Source organism: Anser anser, assembly GCF_964211835.1.
Source record: "Anser anser genome assembly, chromosome: 7".
Taxonomy (NCBI): domain Eukaryota; kingdom Metazoa; phylum Chordata; class Aves; order Anseriformes; family Anatidae; genus Anser; species Anser anser.
This window is the reverse complement of record NC_139727.1, coordinates 14,061,289-14,086,248: the sequence shown is the minus strand read 5'-3', so window position 1 is coordinate 14,086,248 and position 24,960 is coordinate 14,061,289. Positions and strand designations below refer to the sequence as shown.

Here is a 24,960-nt window from a genome sequence, read left to right as displayed (position 1 = left end):
TGCCAAGGCAGACGGGGGTCAGATACTATCAAGTGCTTTAAAAACATGTGCTCTCTTCAGCTGGCAGGAGCATCTCAAAATAATTGTGTTTTTTTGTATGAAGTAGTCTAATTAAAGGTCTAGGTTTCAATTAGTCTCTTGTTTTCCTGGCCGATAACGTTACGTGTCAGTCAGAACATTTTGTTTTAAGCAAAGGTCACCTGTAAGGTCCCAGCCTGCATACATAGTGCTCTGAGGTGTTTTTAGTTTTAGACAAGGTGTTATTTTAAAATGTGTGCGAACTAGGCGGCCAGGTCCTACTGCATTTCACTTTGACGGGAGCATACAACCCACCTAGGTGTCTCAAAGGGCAAAATGTGCTTCAATTCAATTTCAAAGATGAGTGGTCAGCTTTGTCAGAACACTTTCAGATTTCAGATTTTAAAATACTTTTAAACAGATTTTTTCCAATTCCAGCGTTATCTGCTCCCAAAGTCGTCCCAAGCTAACACCAGTTACAGTCTGGTGCCTGGACACATTTCTCTGAGGTGCTGCACCTCTCTGAGTGGGACATGACGTGTAGGTGGGATATGCACCTTGCATGACCAGGCATCCACCTTATAGATGGGCTAGTATATCACGTAAACATGACTGAGGCTGCCTACATTTCCCAGTAGACCTTCTGCCCTTAATTTTCCATGGCTGCCCCTTTCCCTCCCCACCCCTGACGCAGGCAGGTTGTCTGACCATGTGGCTTACCTTAGGAATTATTTTCGAGCACCATTCCAGTAAGAGGGACAGGTGGCATGACGTGGGAGCTGTGTGGGGCCAGGATGCTGCAGGTGTCTCTCAGGTTAATTTGTAGTGCTCTGAAAGATTAGTGGCATTTTATCTGAGGAATAAACAGAAGCCCAAATGGGGCTATTATTCATTGTCTTTTTCTCTGCTGTTGGGTAGGCTTTTTTAACAAAGTTAAATGTTTGTATTTTCACAAAGTTAAATGACACAGTAACTGAGAAATATATCTTTATTATTAGAATGTTTATATTCTAAAAACTTTTATCTGGGGTTACAATCAGAACCAATTTCTCTCTAATTAACTAACCCAGCATTTGTTCAGCAAGTAACTGTAACTTAAATTGAGAAGTTTAAGAACATGCAGCGTCTTTCACTCTTTTTTTCTCTTCCTCCCCCACATACAGTCAAGATTTTGGCGCAATAAATAATAAAATAAACATCTCATCTGTGAACTAGTAGTTGCACTTAACTTTGGTGACTAATAGAGTAGATAGACATTTAAAAATAAAAATATTCTTTCAGTGTCAAGTGGATAAAGGAACATATTAATGTATTTACTTCCATTCTAAAGATCACCTTCATTTATCATTTCTTCATGTTTGTAGGATGTGGGAAATGGAAAAAAACTAAAGGTTGTTTCTATGATATGGTTTTCCTAGGCAAGTTCTTGTAACACACGGTCCGACCAAAACCCATGCAACACAATTGACAAATCCTCTTCACCACACAATGGCAAGTGTAAGGCCAAGTGTTGCCTTGTGACAGAGTTAAATATTAAAATGTCAGTACAACCTAAATACCCGAACTGACTTTACATTGTGACTTCCTATCGAAACAGTGTTGAGAAACTTAAAACATATATCTGATAGTTCCACATCTACTAGTTAAAATAAAAGTGAGGAATAATACTCTTTCTTCTCTCTGCTACTTTCGGGGAGCTCTGTGCACCGGCAGATGTATGACACCTGTCATTACCTGATCTGAGCTGACTGACTGGTCCTCTTCTGCTTTAAAACTATTGCAACTCGGGTGCTTATTGCAGCAGTAATCATAGTGATACACTGTCTTTTAATACTCTGTTCTGCTTACAGTCATAGTTACAAAAATGAAAAACATTTTTCACAAATCTTTATACACATACTGTAAAAATCACCTTCCACAAAAACAATTTACATCTGCTATGAGCATTTAAAAATAATTTACACAGACTTGTCTCTATTCTCTCTGTTGCTTGAGAAAACAAATCTCTTCAGTAACATCAACAAGATGTTCGTATTTGTAAACATGGCATGAGGATTCAGGTTACCAAAAAACTGTACACACGGAAAAATCATCTTAATAAATACTCTGATGAATTAAGGATCCTTTTAATTGGCACAAACCACTGTAAACACCCGTACTCCCATCCTGCGGTCATCTGTCTTCATTACTCTTGGGCTTTTAGTTGAAATTTGAGGATCCATCTCCCCTGAAAGGACTCTTCATGGAGATGAAGATTTGAAGGGGTTAGGTTATGATCACAGCCCTTTTAGGCCTTTCCCGACCAACCCAAGGGCAGGCACTGCTCAGGGCGCCACCCGCTGTGGCGCGCTGCTCCCCGCTGCTGGCTGCCTGCTGCTGCTCACTGCTGAGCTGCCTCCTGGTGTCTGACACACTCTGCCCTCGCTGCTGAGTGACACCAGAGGCCGGTGCCAAAGGAGAAAGCTGCTGGGGTGTGAAAGCTGTGCTTGAGACACTGCAGCAACCCAAACTTGCACCAGCAGGGACCGTGGCTGCTGGCAGGACTGGGCCGCTTAACGGAGGTAATGAAATGTGGAGATGTGCCCAACTGGGCTTCCCGATGAAAATCCAGGGTAGCAATCTACTGCTATAGCAGCCTCCAAGCAGCTTGAGTAGGCTTTTTGCATCCAAGTATGCTTGCACAGGTAACAGTCAATTATTGATCTTACACCTACCTAAGATGGAAGAGTGACTACTTGGGTGCCGATTAAATGGATTCTTTTGAACTTCAGCAACAGCATAGATGGAAAATAAATTACCAAGCTACATGCTGCCACTAAAATAATTAAACGTACAGCCACAGTACTGCCCAGCAAGATAACTGCAGTCGTTTTAAATAAGCTCTATAAATAAATAAATAGATAGAAAACCCTCCGTGTAAACTTAATAAAATGTCATTTCTCTAATAGTGCCCAAAGAGGGAATGGCGTTGCTAAATAATATAAAGATTCCATATCGTATACATTTCTATATATTATATCTGTTATGTTTTGGCATGGCCAGATGGATAGGAAAAAGTGGGATGATTAACTTCATTCAGTATTTGTTCTGTTGAAGCCAAGCTCCTGTGTTACTTTATATTGTTAGCTGTTCCTATAGCTGTTTGCTCTTTTTACCCATCTTGGATTTTGCACTCACTTTCCTGGCAGAGCAGACTGGTTCACCTTTCTTTTGGGCTCTCCATATTTCTCTTGGGCAATCAACAGGTTCGTAGAAGCATCTGACTGGCTGCAAACTGTTTTTTTCTTCCTTTGTTTTTTTCAGCAAGACTCTTCCTTTCTGAAAGGAATGAGGCTTTGTGTCGGGGATGTTGTATGAGGCATGTTGACTTCCTCGGCTCCTGAAATTAATAATAGTGATTATTAATAATTATTATTCAGTCTTGCAAAGTGAAAGCTGCCCACAAATGTCCCAAACCCATATATTTTTGCAGGCAGAATAGCCTTGCTTTACAGAACCAGGCTGAAAGTTAAGAACAGTTGCAATATAAATTACATTTCTCCATAATCAAAATCATCCCTCGCTACAGGAACTACACATGTTACTGATGGACTCTTCGTGTACATTCATCTACATTTTAATTCAGGATATGATTCTGCTGATTTTAGAGCACTGTCACCTTGCTCAGGTCTATATCCTTGTTAACTTATTAATCTAAAGAGATTTTAAAGATATGCATATTCACAGCAACCTTCTGCAGTGAACAATTGTCCCCATGTCTTTGGAAGACCACATGGTCCCAATGACAGCAGAAAGTGGGTGCAGGAACTGTGGGGCCTTCTGGTGGGATCTGAGCACTGCCTGGGACTCTGCCAAGTGCTAGGGGACCGCAGCTGCCAGTGGCCAATAGCTCGGGAAACTCGGCTCTGCCTCTGTGCTGGCCACCTGGGACGCTTTGGCTTTGCTTTAGGCTGCAATTTGAAAAGGGAGAAGAGGAAAGGGGAACAGAGAAAATGGTGTGAAGAAGGGAGCAAAATCTTAAAGGCCAAAGTGAGCTGAATTCTTTGTTCTCTGTGCGATGGTTCAGGCCTGGCAGGATTTGATGATATTGGTGAGCTCAGGAGGAGTTACTGCATGGTGCTGTGCGGGCTGAGCTGTGCCCTCTGCTCTGAGACTTTTATTTTGAAACCTCAGTTCCACATTTTAGCTAAGTCAGATACCTTTTAACATCATCTCAGAATGTTTTATGGCAGGTACATGTAGTGTAACAGCAGCACAATGGATGTCAGACACCAGCTTGTGTCTGCCCAGATGCTGTGACTGAAGTGAAGAACAGATGTGTGTACTTGTGCGTCAGTCTCTTAAGGGCTCCCACAGGTCTATTTTCCAGAGCTCGTCATTTCTGGAAACCTATCTGTGCTGCTGTCCTGGGAGTTGGACGGTATTGTGCACTGATAAGGCCACTTTTGGAAAAAGCTGCAGTTGTGCAAGTGCCACAGCAGGAGCCCTCTCCCATCAGGATGTGCAGCCTCCCTCTGTTCTCCCTGTGCCAGCCTTCCGGCTGGTCCTGATTTACAGCAACAGCCATCAATGTTGCACTGTTTTAAAGCTACCTGATAACTTGTGCATTCTCCTCCTCCTCACAGACTTGCAGAGACCTTCCGTTTGAATCACACATGGTACCAGCAAAATGTGTTCCTCTTCACGTGTCTCTCTCCAAACCTGCCCTCGTTTGAAGCCTGCTCTTTGAAAGACCTGCAGGGTGTCATGAAAACCTCTACACTTGTTGGTATGAGGCAGTGAAAGCCAACTGACAGCACAGGAACTGAGCCTTACCCACAGAATGGCTTTACCTGGTGGCAGCTTTGTTAAAACCAGATCAGGTCATGGTTAAGATGACAGGAGGGGATTGCCTAAAAGAGCTGAACTGTATTTAAATTAAACCAGTTTGTGGCAGAGGAGATGAATTTCTGCCCCTAATTAGCAGTCAGGGTGAAGAAGGTATTTAAGATGGCTGAAGATGCAGGCCATCACACGCTGAAATGCAATGCTGCTGGCTCTAGGTGTGGGCAATGTTGCTTCATGGAGAGTGGCAGCTCCTCAATACAGGTGACTGCGAGATGCTGAACTTTGAATCACGGGGTTGCGTGGGTTGGCAGGGACTTAAAGCCCATCCATGGGCAGAGACACCTCCCACTGCATCAGTCTGAGATTTGCTTTCATACCCAGAGCAGGCAGAGCAAAATAAACCCTCCCGACCCCGCTGAGCATCTTCTCCTCTATCCTCTCTGCTTCGTAGGACAGGTTGGGCTATATTTAATCTGATAATTCCAAATAAAGGCTACCACTGAATGCTAGTTTTGCCAGTGTCTTTTAAAGGAGAACTGTATCAATAGGTAAACAGAAACCTCTAAACAATTTTACATATGCCTTTGAACTCCCACTATTTGTCAGCAACTAATGGATTTTACCAAACTGTGTTATACTCAGGCCAAAGACTTTACCTTGACAAAACAGCCCATATTAGTTCTACTCCCAGAACAGCTGCTTGAGTAACCTGAGATGTTGCTAGCAGCCGTACTTTCTCAGGACACTTGTTTGCTTACATGTGATTTTTAAGTTGACAGTGTTAGCGTCAGTTAGGAAATGACAACTGTCTCTCCCCTACTTACAGAATGTTAAAGATATTTTCAGCTGAAGCTTGACCTGCATCTACCAAAGACGTTCAACAACTGTAGCACTGCAATAGGCTATTAAAGTCAATCAGAAAGGAATCATCTATTTTACACAAAATTATTCTTCATTTTCCTTTAAAGAATATCTCATTTTATTTTTGATTTAGCAGAAATCTTTTGGTGGAGCAGAAATCTTGATTTAGCAGAAATCTCTTTTTCTTCTATTATGTCTCATAAATACAGACCCCACTAAGGTACAGAACTTGATCCAAACCCAACCTGATTCAGGCTTTTGGATCAATTTGAAATGCAAAAGCAGCAATTTAAGCATGTCAAGTTACATCTTTAAGTAAGAGAAAAATAAAAAGACATACATACAGGCATCTGGGTTTCTTATTTGATGAAATGTCTGTAAACTGCAAAGAAAAAAAGAAACAGGTGGTAAATATTAACATTAAATTACCAAGTAATTTAAGTATGGAGATTAAATATATGCAGTCTTCAAAGTCACATTTCCATTCTCACCTGCTGTTAGTACAAGAAAAATGTTCATGAAAGAAACCTAAGGAAAAAAAACCTTTTTCAGATTGTTATTCCTCTAACTTACTTAGTTTTTAAAATTTGTTGTTAGTCGTTGGACTTTTCCCTGTTATTTTTGTCATAATTATAATCACAGTAAATTGCTAAAGAAGTGTGGGTTGAACAGAGATGCTTCACTTTAGATTAAACAATATGGTACAATGAGAAGTAATTATTGTGTTCAAGATAATTAATAAGGGACAGTGCCTGAATAAGCTGTATTAAATTAGTTTTCTCTCAGAGCCTTTAATTTTGCAGTGATGTGTTTCCTTTACACGAGCAGCTAGAAAACTTCCACTACCAGCTCTTGTCTCTGCCTCCAGCAGCATTCAAGGCTGGAGGGCAGGAACACCAGTGTTTCTCTCCCTCCTCACCCCAAATCTCAAGACTAGCTAGGAATAACGTATCCTCAGTGCCAGCAGCGTGAACTTTGCACAACTTCATTTATTATGACTGCCTGATTGACAGCTTGGAATCACTTTGTCTCATCCCTCTTGTAGTGGAGGTCAGGAAAGGAGGCATTTGATGCCAGCCCAGCCTACATCGGTCTGGATACCTACAGGCTTCTTTGTATTGATCTCCCATCAGTGTCACTAGACCGAGCCTTTGAATATCATTTAATGAAGTCACTGAGCCAAGCAAATGTTCCCTCTGTCCCTGGTATTGTCCGTGCTTTGCAGATGGACTTCTGCCCAGCCTGACTTTGCTTGTCATACGTCTTGGATGGGAGTCTGGAGCCATCCCGTGCTGTGCTCTTCTGTAACTACCCCCTGAAGGTCAGGCTGGTCAGTATTTGGATGGGTGACCTTAGAGCAATGCTGAAGTCACTCAGAAAGCAGGGCAGCTGCCTCAAAAACTACTGCCTTCCCTAGGGGACAGTACTGAGCCAGGGACCCCGGTAAACACATCGAGAGCATCGGAGATTTAATACCAAGGCCCATCTTTACACCCCCCTCAGCGTTCTCACAGACACTGTTTGAGGTGTCCTACACTACATGTCAGTGCATCCACACTGATTTGGTTCTTGCCTGTAGGTCTTTGTCTTCCACGTGGCTACGGAAACCTTTGCTTTCTACCACTACAGACCTCTTTAGTGCTGTGCATGATCAAATGCCTCTCATCTCACCTCCATGAGGATGAGCAATTACTTAGCATAGGCAGTATGGGGTATTCACTGAAACTGAAATGTTCTGAAGAAGTCATGGATAAAACTTGCCATATAAGTGTAATGCTTTGTAGGGAGTTTAAGTAGTAATAATGAGGGCTTTTAAAGAAATAATGTTATTTTTAAAAGCGTTGTTCAGACAGCAGTGGATTCTAGTCTGTGGAGTCTAGTCTGACAGGCCTGTGGGAATCCATTCACTCTTCCTACACGTCTACTGATAGGGAACTACAGAAAGCAAGCTGAAACCTGCTAGCAGGTTTACATGTCTGTTACAGGGATTCACATCCTTTCTGAAAATCTTTAGGGATCTCCAGAAAACTGCCAAGTCAGTAAATGACACAAGGGAAACTGTTTCCAGCAAAGGTAACATCAGCAATAGCCAAAGCTGGAAAAAAAAAAAAATCTGGCAAATATTTCATTATTTTCTGCTCTCCTTTTCCCATCTTTGACTATTGCTCTCATGCTTTGTTTCTTTGTTCAAAAGGAGATAAAGTCTGGCTCAAATGGAGTCCAGATGGGATGAACTGAGCTTCTACATGTTGTTCCTACACCATTTTCCATGCTGCTGCAGACCTCAGAGGTGCCCAGAAAGTGTTCTCTGACCAATAAGACCACCCATTTGGCCATCCCAAATCAGTGCAAGACCTACCCTGCTTTTCATTCCCAGTTTATCACTTCCAGTCTGACCCCGTTAGTCGAAGTTCCACTGCTGGCTCTGCAGGAAGCCATGACAAGCGCAAGGAACGGGTATGTCTGGTCACCAACAGCACTGAGGTTACCACAAGGCACAGTGCCTTGGATCTGCTTTTACCTTTCCCTCCTTTGCTGGGTTAGCTGTCCTGCCAGGGTCATTTTTCCTTCTGTACAGTCGCCAGGGCCCATGAACAGCCAGCTGCAGCATCCTCACAAAGGAGGAAGACAGCACCAGCCTTGTTTTGTGTGGCTTCGGGTACCAGCAACGTTTACAGCCATCGCTGCTCTTCCCATCCCCAAGGCAGCGGTACCTGACTGCAGCTTTAAGGGCACAAAGCTGGAATTCTCATCTGTCTGCTGCCTTTGTTCGTTACCCTATGATTTGGTTACAACTGCAGATTGTTTTCCACACTACCCATTACAGTGAGGATCGAGAGCTCTAAGCTGCAAATAAAATTCATGTGAGTGAGACCCAGAACTTTTCAGGTTTCTATAATGAGACTCAAAATTGTTTGAAACTCACATTTTACTACTTAACACACGCTCTGTGTGAGGCATGACAAATATGAGAAGTGGCAGTTTAAAACATAAATAAAATATAAGTCTAAAGAAGCATTTATAAATCCAGATCTGTCTGGAGTAGCAATTAGCCTGTCCCACTGAGCCTATTCATACTGAAAGTCAATCACTTTCCCTCTGATGGTGGGTGAGAATTAACGAAAGGACTTTGCTGGCTTACCACGTGGTCGCTGACATCCGTGTGGTTGCAGGCGATCTGCTGGTTTTGGTAATACTCTAGCTGCCTTTCCGCCAGGTCCACGCGCTGCAACAGGTTCTCAATGAAGTGCTGGAGCCTGGCTTTTCCCCGCACTTCTTTTTCTGCCGCTTCTTCGAGGAAGTGGTTGAAAGTAACAACTTCTCTGTAAGACAAAAATATCACAGAGAGGCAACATGTAAATAATGGGGAGAGCCCTGGTCTCACTGCTGTCAGAAAAATACTGATGCTTCTTCTCTTCTTCATGGTGCTATCCCATGGTAGCTAATTACTGTCTTTCCCCTCCATTAAGGGATTTCAATCTTTTTGTGGACACTGACTAAAGATCTGGAGCCCTGAATGCTGAATTTAAGTTTATGGGCAGTGGGTTTGTTTTTTTTGTTGTTTTTTTTGTCACAACTCAGAGCTCTTGGAAATAGTCCATAGATCCCGTTGGTCCACAGACCACAGGGCAGAAACGTTGTTATCATTAAGCACAACCATTCTCCACTCAAGGTACCTGGGCACAGCCATAGCTACTTACCCGAAAACAGATCCACCTTCTCTTTTCCTATTTATAAATGTGCCTATCAGTCCTGAAACATGGAGAGGAGTGGATGAAACCCCAAAATCATCTTCCTGGTTCATCATAATCTTACAATGGTAGTTTAAAATAGCTGCTGTGGTAGTTCCTAACTTAAAAGAGCTACTGTGGCCATTAAGTTCCATTTTGGCTGCAATCCTGCAAGTACTTCAAAGTGCAGCGCTATGAGCTGGAGCTAGTGGGAGCACAGGAGATTAAGGGAGAATCTAGAGATCGTTGAGCAAGGAGTAAGTGTGTGGGAAGACTAAGTTTTAGGTCAGGAGTTTAGAAATGCTTCTTGTCTGGTAGCACAATTTGAAGCAACAAATAGCGCTGCTGACTGTGAAAGGTCCCAGCTATGTATGGAGACGGAGCTCATTCTGAAGGGCTCTGCATACTCGTGGTGGTAAGTGAGCCACTATTTGGGCGCCTCATTTCAGGAGTTCTGGGCAGGGAACATTTGGATACAGCCAGCCATGTATTACAGAAAATGGCAAATCTCAGCATGCAGGATTTCCCCAGTTACTAAATGCCTGGATTAACAGTTCCTGCTCTGCCAGTGAAGCCATGTTAATTTTTGCTCTGTACAAAACTCAGGGTGTGGGAGTTGGAGGAATCAACGCTTGCCAAATGAAACAGGGCATGATTGTTCGGTGGAAATACAGCGCCTGAGAAAAAAGCATTTTAAGCCAAAACTAGGAAACATTTTGTAGCAGTAATAGCCTTTCAAAGCTTTGCTTGTTTATAACAAATCCAAATGTTCTCTGCGTTTCATCAAAGATTGTTTTAACTCAGCATAGTTGTAGATAATTATTTTAAGTGAGCTGGTTTTGTCTTACGAAGTTAGGCCTAAGTGGTCAGCTATGGAAATCTGCCACTTAAACTTCAAGCTGCATCTGCCTGCTCTAAGCCATAGCAGAGTGCATCAGTAGGCTGTTTACATGGCTGATCCTAGTGGCATGAATGAGCTAAAGACCAGCACGTATTACTTGGATGAGCACATTCATGAAGGTTAGTTTCTATGAACTTACCCACGAAGTCTGGCTGAAGAAACTGAGAGGTACCTTGTTTGTTAACCCCCCATTTCAAGGCTTTGCAGTTTCTGTGACTGCTCAGAGTGACTTGGTAATAAAAAGCCACTGAAGGATGCCGAGGAGGAAGCAAATCTAAACTCAGTAAGGTCACACTGAGGGCTTTGTTCTCACATCACTTACAGCACTAACTCCTTTAATTTCATGAAGCTACTCTGGATTTACCAAGCCCATGGCACTGCCACAGGTTACTCTTTTGCAGTGGACAGGAAGCTCAAAGGACAGCAACTTACCAGGTTGGCTCTGAATCCCTCCTTTGGGGAAGGAAGGTGAGCCGCACGCAGCCTTCTAGCAGAAGCGCTGGGGCAAAGCAGGGACTGGCCGGACTGGGACACCACCAGCACGTCCTTGCCATGGCCATGCAGCCAGCTCGTGTGCTCCGCTGTAGCTGGAGGCCACAAGCATCACATTAAGGGCCTGGCATTTGTTTTTAGAAGGCTGATAGTTTCATGAATGCTAATATTTGTGATGGTGCCAGTAAAGGTAATTAAAAAGCATTCATTAATCTCCTGCTCCATGGCATGAATATATCACCCATGAATTTTCCTTTCCTACAAACATGTAGTTAGTGAGCTGCACATAGGGAGATGGGGGTAAACGGGATTTTTTTCTGGAAGACTTGGATCACTCTCAGGAGAACAGCCACATAGACTCAATAAATTCCCTAGTATTCCCCTTGCTTTCTAGACTACTCAAGGTAACTTGGCATCCTACAAGCCACTGTTTGTAGGAACTGTTACTAGCAGCAGTAGTACCATTTTGTTGCCCGTAGGATAGCAAGAAAAAAAAAGGAAAAATGTATCCATCGTTTTTCTTTGTTTGTTCAGATGCCTCGATACAATCTATGAATCTGCCTTTAATAACTTCTATATAAAACTTTTCCTTTGTGCTGAAATTGTACAACCACTCCATAAATTCCTTCTGTGAAGACAGGAGCCAGAATACAGCCACCCACTAGGGCTCAGTCTCACGCCTTGTCCTGGTAAGCAGAATTTTGTTAGTTCAGGTACTTTATTTGTTTCCACTTTATTCAAATCTCTCTGAACACCACCAAGCCCCAAGAAGCAATTGCTAATAAGCCTACTTGCTCCACGACCACTTCCTCAGAGAGCTAACTCTGTGCCACTGCTGTGCCTTGGTTACCTGAAGGAAGCTCCCAGAAGAATTTTTACCCTCCTCCCCCCAAGAACAATAGGGAAATGGCTCAAAGAACTTGTGCAGTTTCTCTGCAGCCACTGCTTATCCGTTTAATTGCCTTTATTGTCTTGTAGTGTGCACAGACATTTCCTACCTATAGTGATAACCCTCTCTCTCTCCAGTCCTACTTCTAGTATCAGTTTTTAATAGATGTGATGATTTTGTGCTTATCTTATTTACTTTCAATTTATTTCTCCAGGCCTCTGCCAAATTTTGGGTGAATGTTAGGCAATGATTTCCATCTTTTACTTTGTGCTCTGATACTGTGGGAAGATGGATGTTCCCAGCAGGTCAGCTAATGACTCCTAATGAAGTCGAGGGAAGGTGGGCATGCGAGTATTACAGGGCCCACTTGGTGGAGGTGTAAAACAGAGAGCACAGCAACACAGGCCTGCTGGGCTCAGTATCTTTACAGAACAGCCTCATCAGCAGCACTCACCTGAAAGAGGACTCATTTATTAAAGCCTGGCTCAGATTGGAAGCACTGCCCTTCCTGTTTGAAGGTCTCTGCTACCCTATGCTGATCATTCTACATCTGGAGTGCTGCTGCTATATTAAGGAAAGGTTATGCAGAGCTGTTAGCTCCCCTGGAGCCCCTCTGCTCTCAGAAGCACTTCTTTCCCACTCTCCTCTGCTCCCGTTTGCTCTCTGCTCTGTCAGCCTGCAGCTTCCTGCCTCTTCTCATTCAGCGCCACCCTGGTCCTTGCTGTAGCACCATAAGCGGTAGGTCCTGGCACCGCATCCTCTGCGTGGACTAGATGATGCTCAGTGCAGCTCGGACGTCTGTAAATTTCTGTAATGGGCAGCAGAGTGATTTATCCTGTTTGCTTACAGTGTGCAATACTAATATTAACATACGTTGTATAGCATAATGGTTTGTTGAAGGGCTATGACTGGGCAGCAGGGAGAAGGGGCAGCTCTGTCTTGGGTGCTGCAACCTCCATCAGGCAGAAACTTTTAGAAGGAGGGACAACTGCTCCTTCCCAGAGAGCACATTTAACTGGCAGCAGTTTGTGGCATCGGGGGGGAAAAACTGGAGAGAAAGACAAACAGACAAGGGAGATGTCTGAGAGGAGCAGGAGGTGCCCAGACTGCCAGACAGAGAAGAGCTCTTCCCAAACGCAGTGTCAGATGTGGTAAATAAAGTCGTAAATCATAGCAGCCTAGGTGAAATTTATTCTTTTGCCTTCACCACTAGATCACAGGGTGGTCCCTGCAGAACTAGTGAGCTGCAGTTCTTGTTTACCAGGGCAGTTGCTGGCATGTGGACCCTGCGGATGCCCTTAGTGTTCCCCTGGCTTTCAGCAGATAAACATGTGATACGCAGAGTAGATGCAGAGGTTGGGACAGCTCCAGCTCCTTAACAACTGACAAGGGATAATGGTTTCACACATTGCAACCAAACCCTCCTACAGATACATATTGCTGGTCCCAGGACTATTTACAGCAACTTTGACACCTGCAACTGCTCCGTAGGTGGAGACAGGCATGAGGCTCTGGGCAGACTCTGCACCCAAGCATCAAATCCCTTCACAGAATTGCACTTCACCTAAAATGGATAGAGAAACAAACTATTTTGTTATTTTACCTAAAGACGGGGAAGTTCCTACCAAAGCAAGTTTCCATTTACTTGAGAAACTATTAAAATATGAACATTCATTAAGTATTAAGGCTGCTGACCTGATCTGTCATCCCTTTGCCTTCTCTGCCTGAAGGCTGGTATCTGTTGCTCATTAGGCTGTGGTTTCACATTCCTACGCCACTATCAGCACGTTTGATTTAAGAGGTTCACACCTCCTCCTCTCAGAAAGTTACTGTCCTATCAGTTGCACCCATTTGCTGGGTTGTGGTCTAGATCTGAGCCCTGAGCTTACTGGGGTGGCACTGTGAGGATTAAAATGCTTTACTTCCCATACCCATTTTGTGGGCTAGTCATGCTACACTTGTACCAGTGCGGCTGAAGGGGGAGCAATGGCTTGAGTGGGAAGATGAAAGGACATGGGGAAGAGGGAGCAGGACCCCCAGAAATCAAGGGTGGAAAACCAACATCTAGTTGTGGTCATCAAAAGCAAAACTGGTTTGTTGTACAAGTGATACTCATATTTAAAGGCAAGCTGTTATTTTAAAGAAGCACAAATTGCAGTGATCTTTAAAAGCCAGCTCTTAATCCCACTGTCAAGCTGTTATTTGAACAAATAGTTCCAATAATTGCAAATTTCAGGTGAAGCCAGTGGCAAAAATAACCACTCACCACAACAGCTATTCTGAAATAACCCTTTTATTGCAGGCTATGCCAGAGCAGAGGCATGACCAGACGGTCTTAAAACAAATGTAATAGATTGGTTAAAGAAATTACTGTCAGAGATATGACAACTTACTACATGTATGCTCTTGCCCTATAATTAGGAGACAAAGTGAAATTAAGTCACCACTGAAGACTGTAACTTCAAATACCCTGTTTAGACCTACTGAAGAAAAAAAAAAAAATATCAAACTCTGCCATTTCATTGTTTTTACATGGCTTCCAGAAACAAGCCTCTAGGTGTCCTCTAGAAGGAGTTCATAACTGGTTTTATTTTCAATGGTTTTCTTGCTATCTTATTCAACACAATCTTATTCCCTTTGGGAAAGCTCCTGTGTTAGCTTTAACATCACAGTGCTCACACTGAGTTGCATTCTCCTTCATCAGACATTGAATAATCCCTTTCAGGGCACATTTTCTAATTAAATCATTTGTTTGCTCAGCAGCTCTGCTGAAGGCTTGACGCTGTGGCCATCGTTCACCAAAACTGTTCAGGGTCCAACTAAGGCAGATTGGTAAACTGGTACTTGTCTTTAGTAGCTGTGCTTGCTTCTCTAGGACATCCTCTGCCCCCCAGATAATAATAATAAAAAAAAAAAAGCTTTGGCCATTCAACTTTCTAAGTTTGATGAAACTAAGTGACACAACAGCACCTGCTCTAGGACTTTTCTGTGCCTAGAGTACTACTGCTTTAACTATGTATTACTATAGGTAGTGTGGTACCTCCACCTGTCCTACCCTTCACAACTCATCTCCATATCAGTTGCTAACTTTTTCTCTAGAAAAGCCTCTAGAGAAGAGTTTTTGTGACCTTATCTAAGAGTTGGACTAGAATTTCTTTCCTCTTTACAAAATTTCTTTTTTAAACCCACAGACTGATCTCAAGTAGCCCTATCTCAGTCTCTGAGATCTGTAAGTGCATATTGGTAATAACCCTTTTCTGGTTTTCACATGCACCCTATTCCTGATGTCTGATAGCAGGCACAACCATTCAGAACCCAAAGGAAGACTGGTTTCCTTTACTTCCTTCGAGAAAGGGTGACAAAGATGTTTCTGGGAGGAAAGTGTTTTCTTTTTCCTCTTCCAGAGAGGACAGAGGAGCAAGTTTTCAGCTATACCGGATCAATATCAATACTACTTCTGGAAAAGTTATCCATATTCACAAGGTTGCTCATAGCAAAAAAAAAAAAAAAATACAGTTCAAAGAAACTGGTGAAAGCATTCGTTTCTGAAGGTCAGCGAGTATCGAAGCAGTCCCTAAGGGCTGCCTTTGACTTTTCACAATCTGCAGTGAGAACTCCTGCTTCTGCAATTTCCATTAAGCAGTCTTGTTTGGCTTTCTAATCATCTGGACTTCTTCCAGAAATCAAAGCCAAAGCTGAGATCCTCCTTTTTGAAGGAGAAGGTCATTTCAGCACACCAAGTAAGTTTCTGAACACACAGAGAGATGAATATATAGACAGGTCTCAAAATTTACCAGTGGTCCAAGAGAAAACCAAACAAGTGACACTGTCATTACCAGAGCCATGAAGATCCTTTCTTTTCCCCCCTCTACTGCTACATACCATGAAGAGCTTCCCTGCTATTGGCACAAAACTAAGTGTCACGGACATTTTTAGAGACTCAAGAGTCAAAAAGCTGCCCATAGAAATATCAGTCCCGCTTTTACAAAGCATTATTTATATCTACCTTCCTTCTCAATTTCCTAATTATACAACGATGCTTGAATTAGGATGCCGTACCATACAGTTTTCTGTGGCCGTATCCCTTGCTATCCCCCAAGATGGGAAATGCAGAAGCCGTTAGAACAAGAAAAAATCAGTTTTTCTGTGAACTCTACCTGTTCTCACACCCTGCCTGATCTCCCAGCCTCCTCAGAGTGCCTTGACAGTGCTCTGTACTGAAATGGCAACGCAAGGAGCCGAGAGGTCAGGGCACCCTCCCTTCTATACCCTTGTCTCACCCCAGCTCCAGATGCAGGGCAGGGAGAGGGCGAATGAGCCCCAGCTGGCACTACAATGAGGTGTTACTGGTGTTGCACGACTCCTCTCCCACATGCATTCTCAGAGATTTTGTGTGGGACACAATTCGTGCCTCATTTTAGATATCCCAAGTTCAGCATCTTGCCTACAACATCTGCTTACCTGAGGTCACTCCCTAGGCTGCAGAGGGAAGAAGGACCTCCACAGAGCAATTCCTCCCACTCTCAGATACTCTTCTAGAAGAAGTAGGATGAATCACGCTGTGACAGAGCCCATAGGGGGAGTTTGGCTAGATGGGAATATCAAAACTACTTCAAACTGTAAGTTACGTGTCTTCACAGCCTCCTTCCAGCATCTCTCTCTCAGTTCCACTATTACCTTTAGCTTCATCTTGAATCCTTGAATCTTCTTGTCCATGAAGTTGACCTAATATTTCAGAAATCAGAAGTGCTGAATATCTATCCCCTCTCCTGGATATCAATTGCACTGTCTCACTGTAGATGACTCCTACTGATGGAGGAGCCATCAGCATCTTTTCTTTTTAGTCCTTAGACTGCAGGAAGGAACGATGAAAGCCCTCCAAACTTCCTACACTGAACTCCTACACCACCTTCCTTATTTCTTCTAAGATCAGCGTCATGGCAACTAGCATCTCCCTTTGTAAGCTTGTGAATTAGTTTGGAGGCACTCCATTACCAAGGCTGTTCATTTGCATTCCTCTAAAATAAGTTGTGCTGCTCCAAAAAGCCTGAAAGGTTTCAGCAAGTGCTGAAGAAACTAAGTAGTTCGTGTATAAATAATATATTAGCTATCACTACATTTTTAATGGATGCCTCATGAGCATATTTTTAAGATGGGCTGGGTTAGTCAGAATGACCCTGGCGACTGGTTCCCATGCCCTCTAAGTGACTCCAGGTTCGTAGTGCTGTGTCTACCTCAAGCACCTACTTAGTGTGGCCTTTTAGCACCGTCTCCAGCAGGGCTTTGCTGCAGCACAGGAGAAGGCCATCTCCCTGCACAGGCACCCCCTCACGCAGCAGGGTGATTTCAGGGAAGTGGCACTGCTCAGTTTTGTTACATATTTCCTCCAGCACTTATCCAACCTTCTTTAAAAGGTAAGAGATTAGAGGTGTCAGTGTAAATCAGATTACGTGCTGATGATAGCTTACACTTGCTTCTACCCCACGAAAGCAGGGTCGCAACACAGGCATAAGAAAATGTAGAAGTTAGTGACCAGAGAGCTGCTGCTCCCCAAAGCCACTGCTCAGAGGAGCTGTGCCTTACCTGCTGGGGACACAGCCACGGGGGCTACGTCTCTAGAAATGGAGTCACCACCCGGGGGTGGACGCCAGGCCCATTTACAATCAGCAAGTGGCCGAACCGTCCCCTTTCTGCTCCCCCCGAGGCTTTCACTGCCCCAGGAGCATGACAGGCCCGTGCCAAGCCACCAGCTCTCGCTCTCCACTTACTCCTCTTTCCTGTGCAGCTCCTCCTCGGACTCGGTGAGGCGCTGCTTCAAGGCCGCGATCATCTCCACCGCCACGTCCACCTGCCTGCTGAGCGCCCGCTCCCGCCGCTGCACCTCCTGCTTCTTCTGGGAGAGCTGCACGAACGCCGCCCGCACCTCCAGCAGCTCCGCCGTTTTCTGGGCCAGCTCTTTGGTAAGCTTGTCGATTCGCTTCTCTATCGTCTTGTCCACGGCTTCCACCATCCTGTTGAACTTTTCCCTGACGTGCGCCTCGAAGGAGGCTTTGGGGTCGGCGGCGGGGAGGCCGGCTTTGGACGCCTGCTCTCCGGGCGAGCCGGCGGGCACATAGCCGGCGAGGCAGGGGACGGGCCTGTCCGCCTCCGGCTCCAGCCGCCCCTCGCTCGAGGCGTCGCAGAAGGCGGCGAAGGGCGCCTTGCGGCTCAGGGGGCTGCCCTGGGCGCAGGGCTCCGGCGGCGAGCCCGGCCCCGCGTCCCCCAGCGGGAAGAGCAGGCTGCCCCTGCCCGGGGCTCGCCGCTCCTCGTAGCCGTGGCCGTGCTGCAGGTGCGCCCGCAGGGAGGACAGGCTCCGGAACCGGCTGCGCTCCCCGCAGCGCGGGCAGCGGAACGGCAGGCACGGGCTGCCACCGGACAGCGGCTCCGGCCACGGGAACCCGCCCTCCTCCGGGCCGTCCTGGTGCATCCCTGGCCAGCCCCGGCGGGGCGAACTTGGGAAACTTCCGGAGGCGCCGCGGGGCCCCGGCTCCGCTCGCCTGGGCCGCCCGGGCCTGCGGGGCCGGGCCCCGGCCGCGAGGTGGCCGCCCGCGGCCGCGCTCCCCCGGCCGGAGCCGGAGCCGGAGCCGGGAGCGGAGCCGCTGCGGGAGCCGTTTGCAGCAGAGCCGTAAATCAGGCCGAGCGCCGCGCCGCGGGGCGGGGAGGGGCGGGGCGGGACGGGACGGCGGACGGATAGACAGACGGACAGAGCGCCGGGCAGACCCACAGACCCCCACGGAGCCGGGACGCCCCCTCCCGCGGACCGGTCTCCCGCCCGCGTTGGGCAGCCGGCGCCGTGCGCGGGGCGCTGCCGGCGCTCTGAAGCCAAATTGAGCAGCCAGGAAGAGTTTCGCGTCTAACGCTGCCCCGGGGCGCTCTCCCGACTCAGGGCAGTGCATTACCGGCGGGTTTTCCGTGCCCAGAGCGAAGAGCTGCTGTGGGTGGCAGCCCGAGCACGCTGCCCCGCAGCAGGGGGATGTGCGTGCTGCTCGGCTTACTTTTCTGTACCACCGATGTGTGCCTGTTCTTAGAAATGTCCATAAACATGAGCAAGGCTGACTGTAGAGTGACAGCCTTTCTGAGGGAATAGTGAAATACCGCTCTGCTAAAATCTAGTGCTTCAGGCCATAGTGGTAACATGCTGCAGACTTTTTTTTATTACAGTGGGAGAAAGCATGGCAGCAAACTTTAATTCTGTGCTGATGTATCTGTTCCTTGAGTGCAGCGTGCAGGAGGAGTCCTAAACACTGAGAAAATCCACTGAATTGATAGATGCCTTTGATGTGATGAAGATATTCCCACTAAATGATTCACCAGATGGCACCTCAAAGGAAGTTACTCGAATTGCATTTCAGACCCTCAGTTAATCTCTAAAGTGTGTGGGCTACCATCCAGGCTGCAACTTTTTGCACAAGTTATTTGTCCTGTATAACCTTGTCTGAATGTGGCCATTTCCCCTTCTTTTCTCATTGTGCCTTGTAGGTTGCTACCTGAGGCACCATGCACATCCAGAAGAGCTGATTTTTCCCTGCCAGCTGACAATAATGTGATCCCTCATAGAATCACGGAATGGTTTGGGTTGGAGGGGACCTTAAAAATTGTCCAGCTCCAACCCCTTGCCATGGCAGGGCCCCCTCCCACCAGCCCAGGCTGCCCAAAGCCCTATCCAGCCTAGCCTTGAACACCCCCAGGGATGGGGCATCCACAGCTTCTCTGGGCAGCCTGTGCCGGTGCCTCACCATCCTCGAAGTGAAGAATTTTCTCCTAATATCTATTCTGAATCTCCCCTCTTTTAGCTTAAAATTGTTCCCCCTTGTCCTATCACTGTATCATGGTCCTGGGGATAGAAAATGTTGATGGCTTTGAGGGAGCCAGGTGATGTTCCCATCTGGATGTGTGGTGCAGTCATTTTCTGAGTACTCGTCAAGGAACAATCTCCCTGTGATGCATCAGCAAGTGTGCATTTTGCACTGGGGGACATGCATCATCCATTACATGTCTGAGCTTCATTCCCTGTGATTTAAATCTGGAGTGGGTAGAACCCAACACTATCACTCACACAAGCCCAGATTTACACAGCCATAATGTATGACTCATCTCTGAAACTTTGCCAAGTGCTGGGGGAGCGTTATCCAGTTTATTTGTATGCATCTCTTTCTTTCAAGATCCCTTTAAACACTTTTCAATAAGTCTTCCATAGGGATAAAAGTTATTTAAATAAAGCTAGCATGTAACAACCTGCCTTTTGCTGCATGGAAGGTGGGAGTATTGAGAATATACGGCTTTTTTAGGTAGTGATCTGTACCAGCCATGCCTGGTCCCATAGTTGCTGATTTTGGCTGGAAAATTATAAGTTGACCTCTTCCTATTTTGAGGGTGCTCACAAGGTTAAAAATCATATTTGGAAGGTGAAGTAAATTTTGTTTGGCTGGTAATTCCACTTCAGTGAAGGTGGCTGAAAAAAAACAGTTTGCTTTTCAAGAGTTACTCTGGTTGTTTATCTTCCGATTTTTTCCCCATCCTAGATGAGGAGAATAGGTGAGTCAGTTTTGTTTTTATTTGCAGCCACTTTCCCCTTCAGGCTCACAATGCTGAAATGTTTGCGGGGGCTTTTTCTTGTGGCGTAGAGCTGGATTCACTACTATCAGTCTGGCTACAATCATCAGCCTCTGCTTTCCCTTGTTTGTTTACAGCTTTGCTTTGAAAAGGGTTGTCAGAATTTTTGTCTCTCCCCGGCATGCCCACACTCCCCTCTCTGGTCTTTATGGCATGATCCAGCCGGTTTGCAGGAGACATGAATCTGGGCAGCGTTTCCTTGTGGACGTTTTACTGAACTATACATAGGTATGCAAAGATGCACGCACACAAGCACACATCCGTTACCACTGCATACAGATGGGATTTTGAGTTTGGCTCTGGCAAGTACCACAGTCCCCTTGTTCTGCTGTAAAAGCTGTGCTTGAAATAGGTATGCCTTTTCAGTTCAGCTAATGTGTATGCTGGAAAGTGCAGTGTTTTTCGTGGTGTTTGAGCATGAACTATAAATGCACATGTTACTTTGAGATGCTGAAATTTATCTGCATTTAATATTTATCTCCTCTCTCTGTTTGTTGAAAGGAAACAAAAAGTTAGTCTAAGGAAAGACCTTCGACACTTGTATGAATTATTTTAGTGGCCTTTACCGTAGTGGTGCCTTGGACTGGGATTCATATTAGCTTTGTGTGCAGATAAATTCAGGATGTATCAAACATACAACAAGGTTTATGTTACTGCCACAGACACTTATACCACCTAGTAGGAAAAAGACTTTCTGTGGTGCATTTCTAGCATAAGAACTGGGGGGCACAGCCCTTGCAGCAAAAGTGAACCGAAAGGAAGAGAACGGGAATGTACACGTGGTTTTGTGTGGCTGCTCAGTGCTGGCCAGTTCGTTGCCTTCCCCTTGTTAGGGAAGCCTTAGATCTGATCATTGAAAGTCAGTTTACTTTCTTTTGATTTTTTTTTTAAAGTAAAGTCTGTGTTTCCAAATGAGTTTTGCTGTCACGGCAACAAGAGGCCACATGCTGTGAGGGTGCTCTCGGTCTGGTAGCAGTTGTCAGGCCACGCTTGGCACCAGCTTCCAGCCTTTCTGCAGAACTCCTTAGCGATTCCGTAGGCCACCCCTGGCTGGAGCTGAGAGTTGTTTCACTTTGCTCTTCTCTACCCATACTGATTCATGCTTTTTTGGTTAAAAAATGAAACAAAGCGTTCTCTTGTGTGTTGATTTGCACTGCTTTGTCCGTACCCAGAGTTGTCAGGTCATGGTGGTTTGGGTTGCCTTCCAACAGGGTTACTGTGTACTATGCTCATTGTAACACAGAAGATTTGTATGGGCTCAAAAGCTACAGCTGGCAAACTATAGATGCAGCACCAACTTGTGAGCCTGTTCCTGGCTGTGTTCTTGAGGTACTGCTTGTTTTTTTGCAAAATACTTCCCCTGCTGGGGCCTTCTTTCCCATGTGAAGACGGGGACATCCTGCATGAGCAGTCCCAAACATGCTCCAATGGGCAGCACATGCTCTTTGATGGCAGCCCCATGCTTGAACCTGTCCCCGTGCTGGAGGCTGCTCCTGCTGCAGGCAGAAGTCCTGGGGCACTTGAACCCTGGGGAGGAGGCCCTCGAGGACAGGAACAGGCACAGTTTGCGTCTCTTTTTCTTAGGGGGGTGGAAGTCTGAGCTGTAAGTTGCAATGTGTACCAGAATGAGCTGAGCCTTTTAGCGAAGCTGCCTCTCCCCTGCTCCCCATGCTGGTGCTCTTTTGAGATCCTCAGCAGTGCAGCAGCACCTCGAGCTGCACCAGGAGACCTCAAGGTCTGGTCCGCGGGCACAAGTAGCAGCAGCTGCACAGGGTCAGAACATCCCTGGTGGCAGTGAGGGACAAACCTCACATGGCTCTCCAGCTGGGACAGGATGTTTTATATGGCCACAACACGCTGGGCTTGCTTAAGCCAGCTCTGAGCAGCAAGAGAATTATAGTCCAGGTACTAATTGTGGGATTAGCTAGCAGATTTATGCATTGAAAGTTGATGGAAGAGAGCCAAGAGGTAGAGAGTAATTGCTGTTCCTAGAGCTCTTTCGAAATGAGAGGCAATCTGTTGCAGGAAGGGGGTCATTCCTTTTTGGTTGAAGCTGCCCCACTCAAAAAAAGAGAGTGAAAGACAGCAAAAAACATGCCAGGATATCTTTAAAGAAAGATTTCTCCCTACAGCAAAGCCTTTCCCTCATTGGGACTTATTAAAATATAGACATTTTCTCCAAAGAAGAGTACAAAGCACAGCATCAAAGTGGAATTTCAAGCTATTTCATTCTGATGGTGTTCTTTCTGCAATGGACACCAGATGGTAAGGAGCACTGCTTTTAAAAGTTCATACCAAATGCCTTCCACGTTTGAGGAATTACACGTGAAATAAATCACATTGATTTCCCAGCTGAAAAAAGTGTCCAAAAAGGCCATAAGAAGGACAGAGAATTGCCATTAATCCCTAATTAGCTCACTCTGGTGCCTAATCCTATGCGCTGGGATTTTAGAAGTTTTTAATTTACATAAGCAGAGACATAAAAAGAACAGCGTTGAAAGGCTGCGGTGGCAAATTCAGTCCTCTGCCATATCCAAGCGCGTGGGAGAGCAGTCCTGAGCCCTGCAGGAAGCAGTGGGTCTGTGCTTTTCTTTCCCCTGTTCTGCCACATCCCCGGCATCTGCACTGCAGGCAGAGGGGGCTCTTTGCCTTCTGCAGCCATGTCTGCTGTCCAGGAGGTGAGAGCCAGCTGCTTTTAAAGCAGTGGTATTCCCTTCTCCTTTATCGGCATAGAGAGGAAGTGCAAGTGCCTGTGTTTAGGGGTGGTTCCTTTCCCATACTTGTTTAAGGATCCCCTTGTGCTGTGGAAGGTGATGCTGGGGTGTTTTTATCTGCTTACAAATGCCAACTAGAGAATTGTCCTGGTGGGTGGCAATGTTATGCTCGTGCATCTGTATCAGATACATACCCTCGCTATAGAGAACATGCTGAGGAAGAGAAAATTACATTTCTCCAGGAGGGAGAAAGTGTGGTAGAACTATGTTTTACCTCTTTTATGGACAAAAGATCCATTAAAGGTCATGTGATGGCAGCTCACATCAGAATTGTCAGGGATCTGTCTTTAAAGTATAGCCTAAATCAACAGATCATGAAAACAGAGCAGAACAAGCTGACGACTGACACTGATTCAAACACGCAAAGCTTCCACCTGGCCCTGCAGAGATAGACATCAAATATCACATAGGAATGCAGAAGATAATTCAGACCTGTGTCTTTAGTATCATTGGAAAGTATATTGATTTTATCGGATGCTTATGGACAGCTTTTTTCCTCTTTTCTCCTCCTTTTGGATATTATACAAGCAATTCATTTTCTAGTTTGCATTCCATGTAAAGGTCTGGGGGGACCTACCATTGGCCTGCTGGCAGGAGGATGGGTAGGCTGGAGGTTCCTGCACCTGGGCAGGACACTGAGTGGGGGGACTTCATGGGGCTTTCAAAGCAACTGGAGAGGGGCTTGTTTAAGCCAACGGGCTTCCTATATGATGGAGAGAAGGAGGACGTGATCTACAATAAAGGGGTGGACTTAAAAGGAAAAAGGAAAGTACAGAATGCTTACTAGTTCCTAAGCATGAGTGAGATGAAAAGGGAGTGCTTCTCTCTGGTGTGTTAGCTTTGCTGGCAATGTTCAGTATTCGTGTTGTAGTCAAGCAACAGCCCAAAGTGGGCGAGAAGAGCAACATGGCTGCACGGCTGGTTTGAAGTGCTTTGCCACTTCCACAGTAGACTGCATATGTTATTGACAGAAATTTATTAGACACACAGGGTGAAATTCACCAGGGCACATGGGGCCAGTATGAAGGCATGTGTCATTTGTCTCTCATCGCAGCCCTGCTCTCATCCAGCCAGAATGTATTGTGGGAGCATTAGGGCTCTCGCTTGCTGCAGAAATGCGCCTTTTCTTACTTCTGATATATGTAAAAATAAAGTCTTGTGTAATGCAAAATTAGTTCATTGTCTTTCAAAGGACATTTTTTTGTTATAATGAATACTACCTTTTGTGGATCCTAAAGCCGCAGTGCTCAGAGCAACATGAAGCATTACCTTTAATACTTACCACTTTGAAGGCATGGACTGTGGGCAAGTGAGTAGGTTCAGCTAATGGTTTTATGCACAAAGCAGATTCTTTTCAAAAGAAGGCTCTGAAGGCGATGACATTCTCATTTATAAAGGCTAAAAAGTGCAATGAACTTCTGAGGTCTAAAAATAGGGCAGGTAGCAAACAGGCAACACTGTGTTCTAGCCAATTATACAAGATAAGTATCCTTGGAAAAATTGTATAAATAAAAGGTGCAGCCCTGGGAACTGCCATGGCCGCACCGGCAATGAAAACATGAGAACACGTAATTTGAAGGATACGTGACAGCTGATATATAACAAGATTACTGAAAACAGATGTTTTCACATAAACTTCTCCTTCAGGCAGTAGGTTCTGAAGGCTATGTGACTAGATGATTCTGGCTCAGTGTGAGACTGGAAACTGAACGTGTCTTGACCAAAGGAAAAAATAGTAGTATTGCGGTGGGGTGCATTTTGTCTTTTCCTCAAATTTCTTGCACCCAGATGGGGGTTAGCTACATAATTTGTAGC

At 45.5% G+C, this 24,960-nt stretch overlaps 1 protein-coding gene across 5 annotated transcripts in view; it reads left to right on the top strand.

The window, feature by feature from the left end:
• Positions 1–24,960, top strand: part of RTKN2 (rhotekin 2) — a 135,793-nt gene that overhangs the window by 66,054 nt on the left and 44,779 nt on the right. For 4 of the 5 annotated variants that reach the window (XM_083843941.1, XM_083843942.1, XM_083843940.1 and 1 more), the window contains one exon: positions 17,505–18,383. In XM_083843941.1, coding sequence (XP_083700067.1) covers positions 17,505–18,383 — 879 coding nt within the window. The remainder of the gene's footprint in view (positions 1–17,504; positions 18,384–24,960) is intronic. The other variant, XM_083843944.1, reaches the window with a different exon arrangement.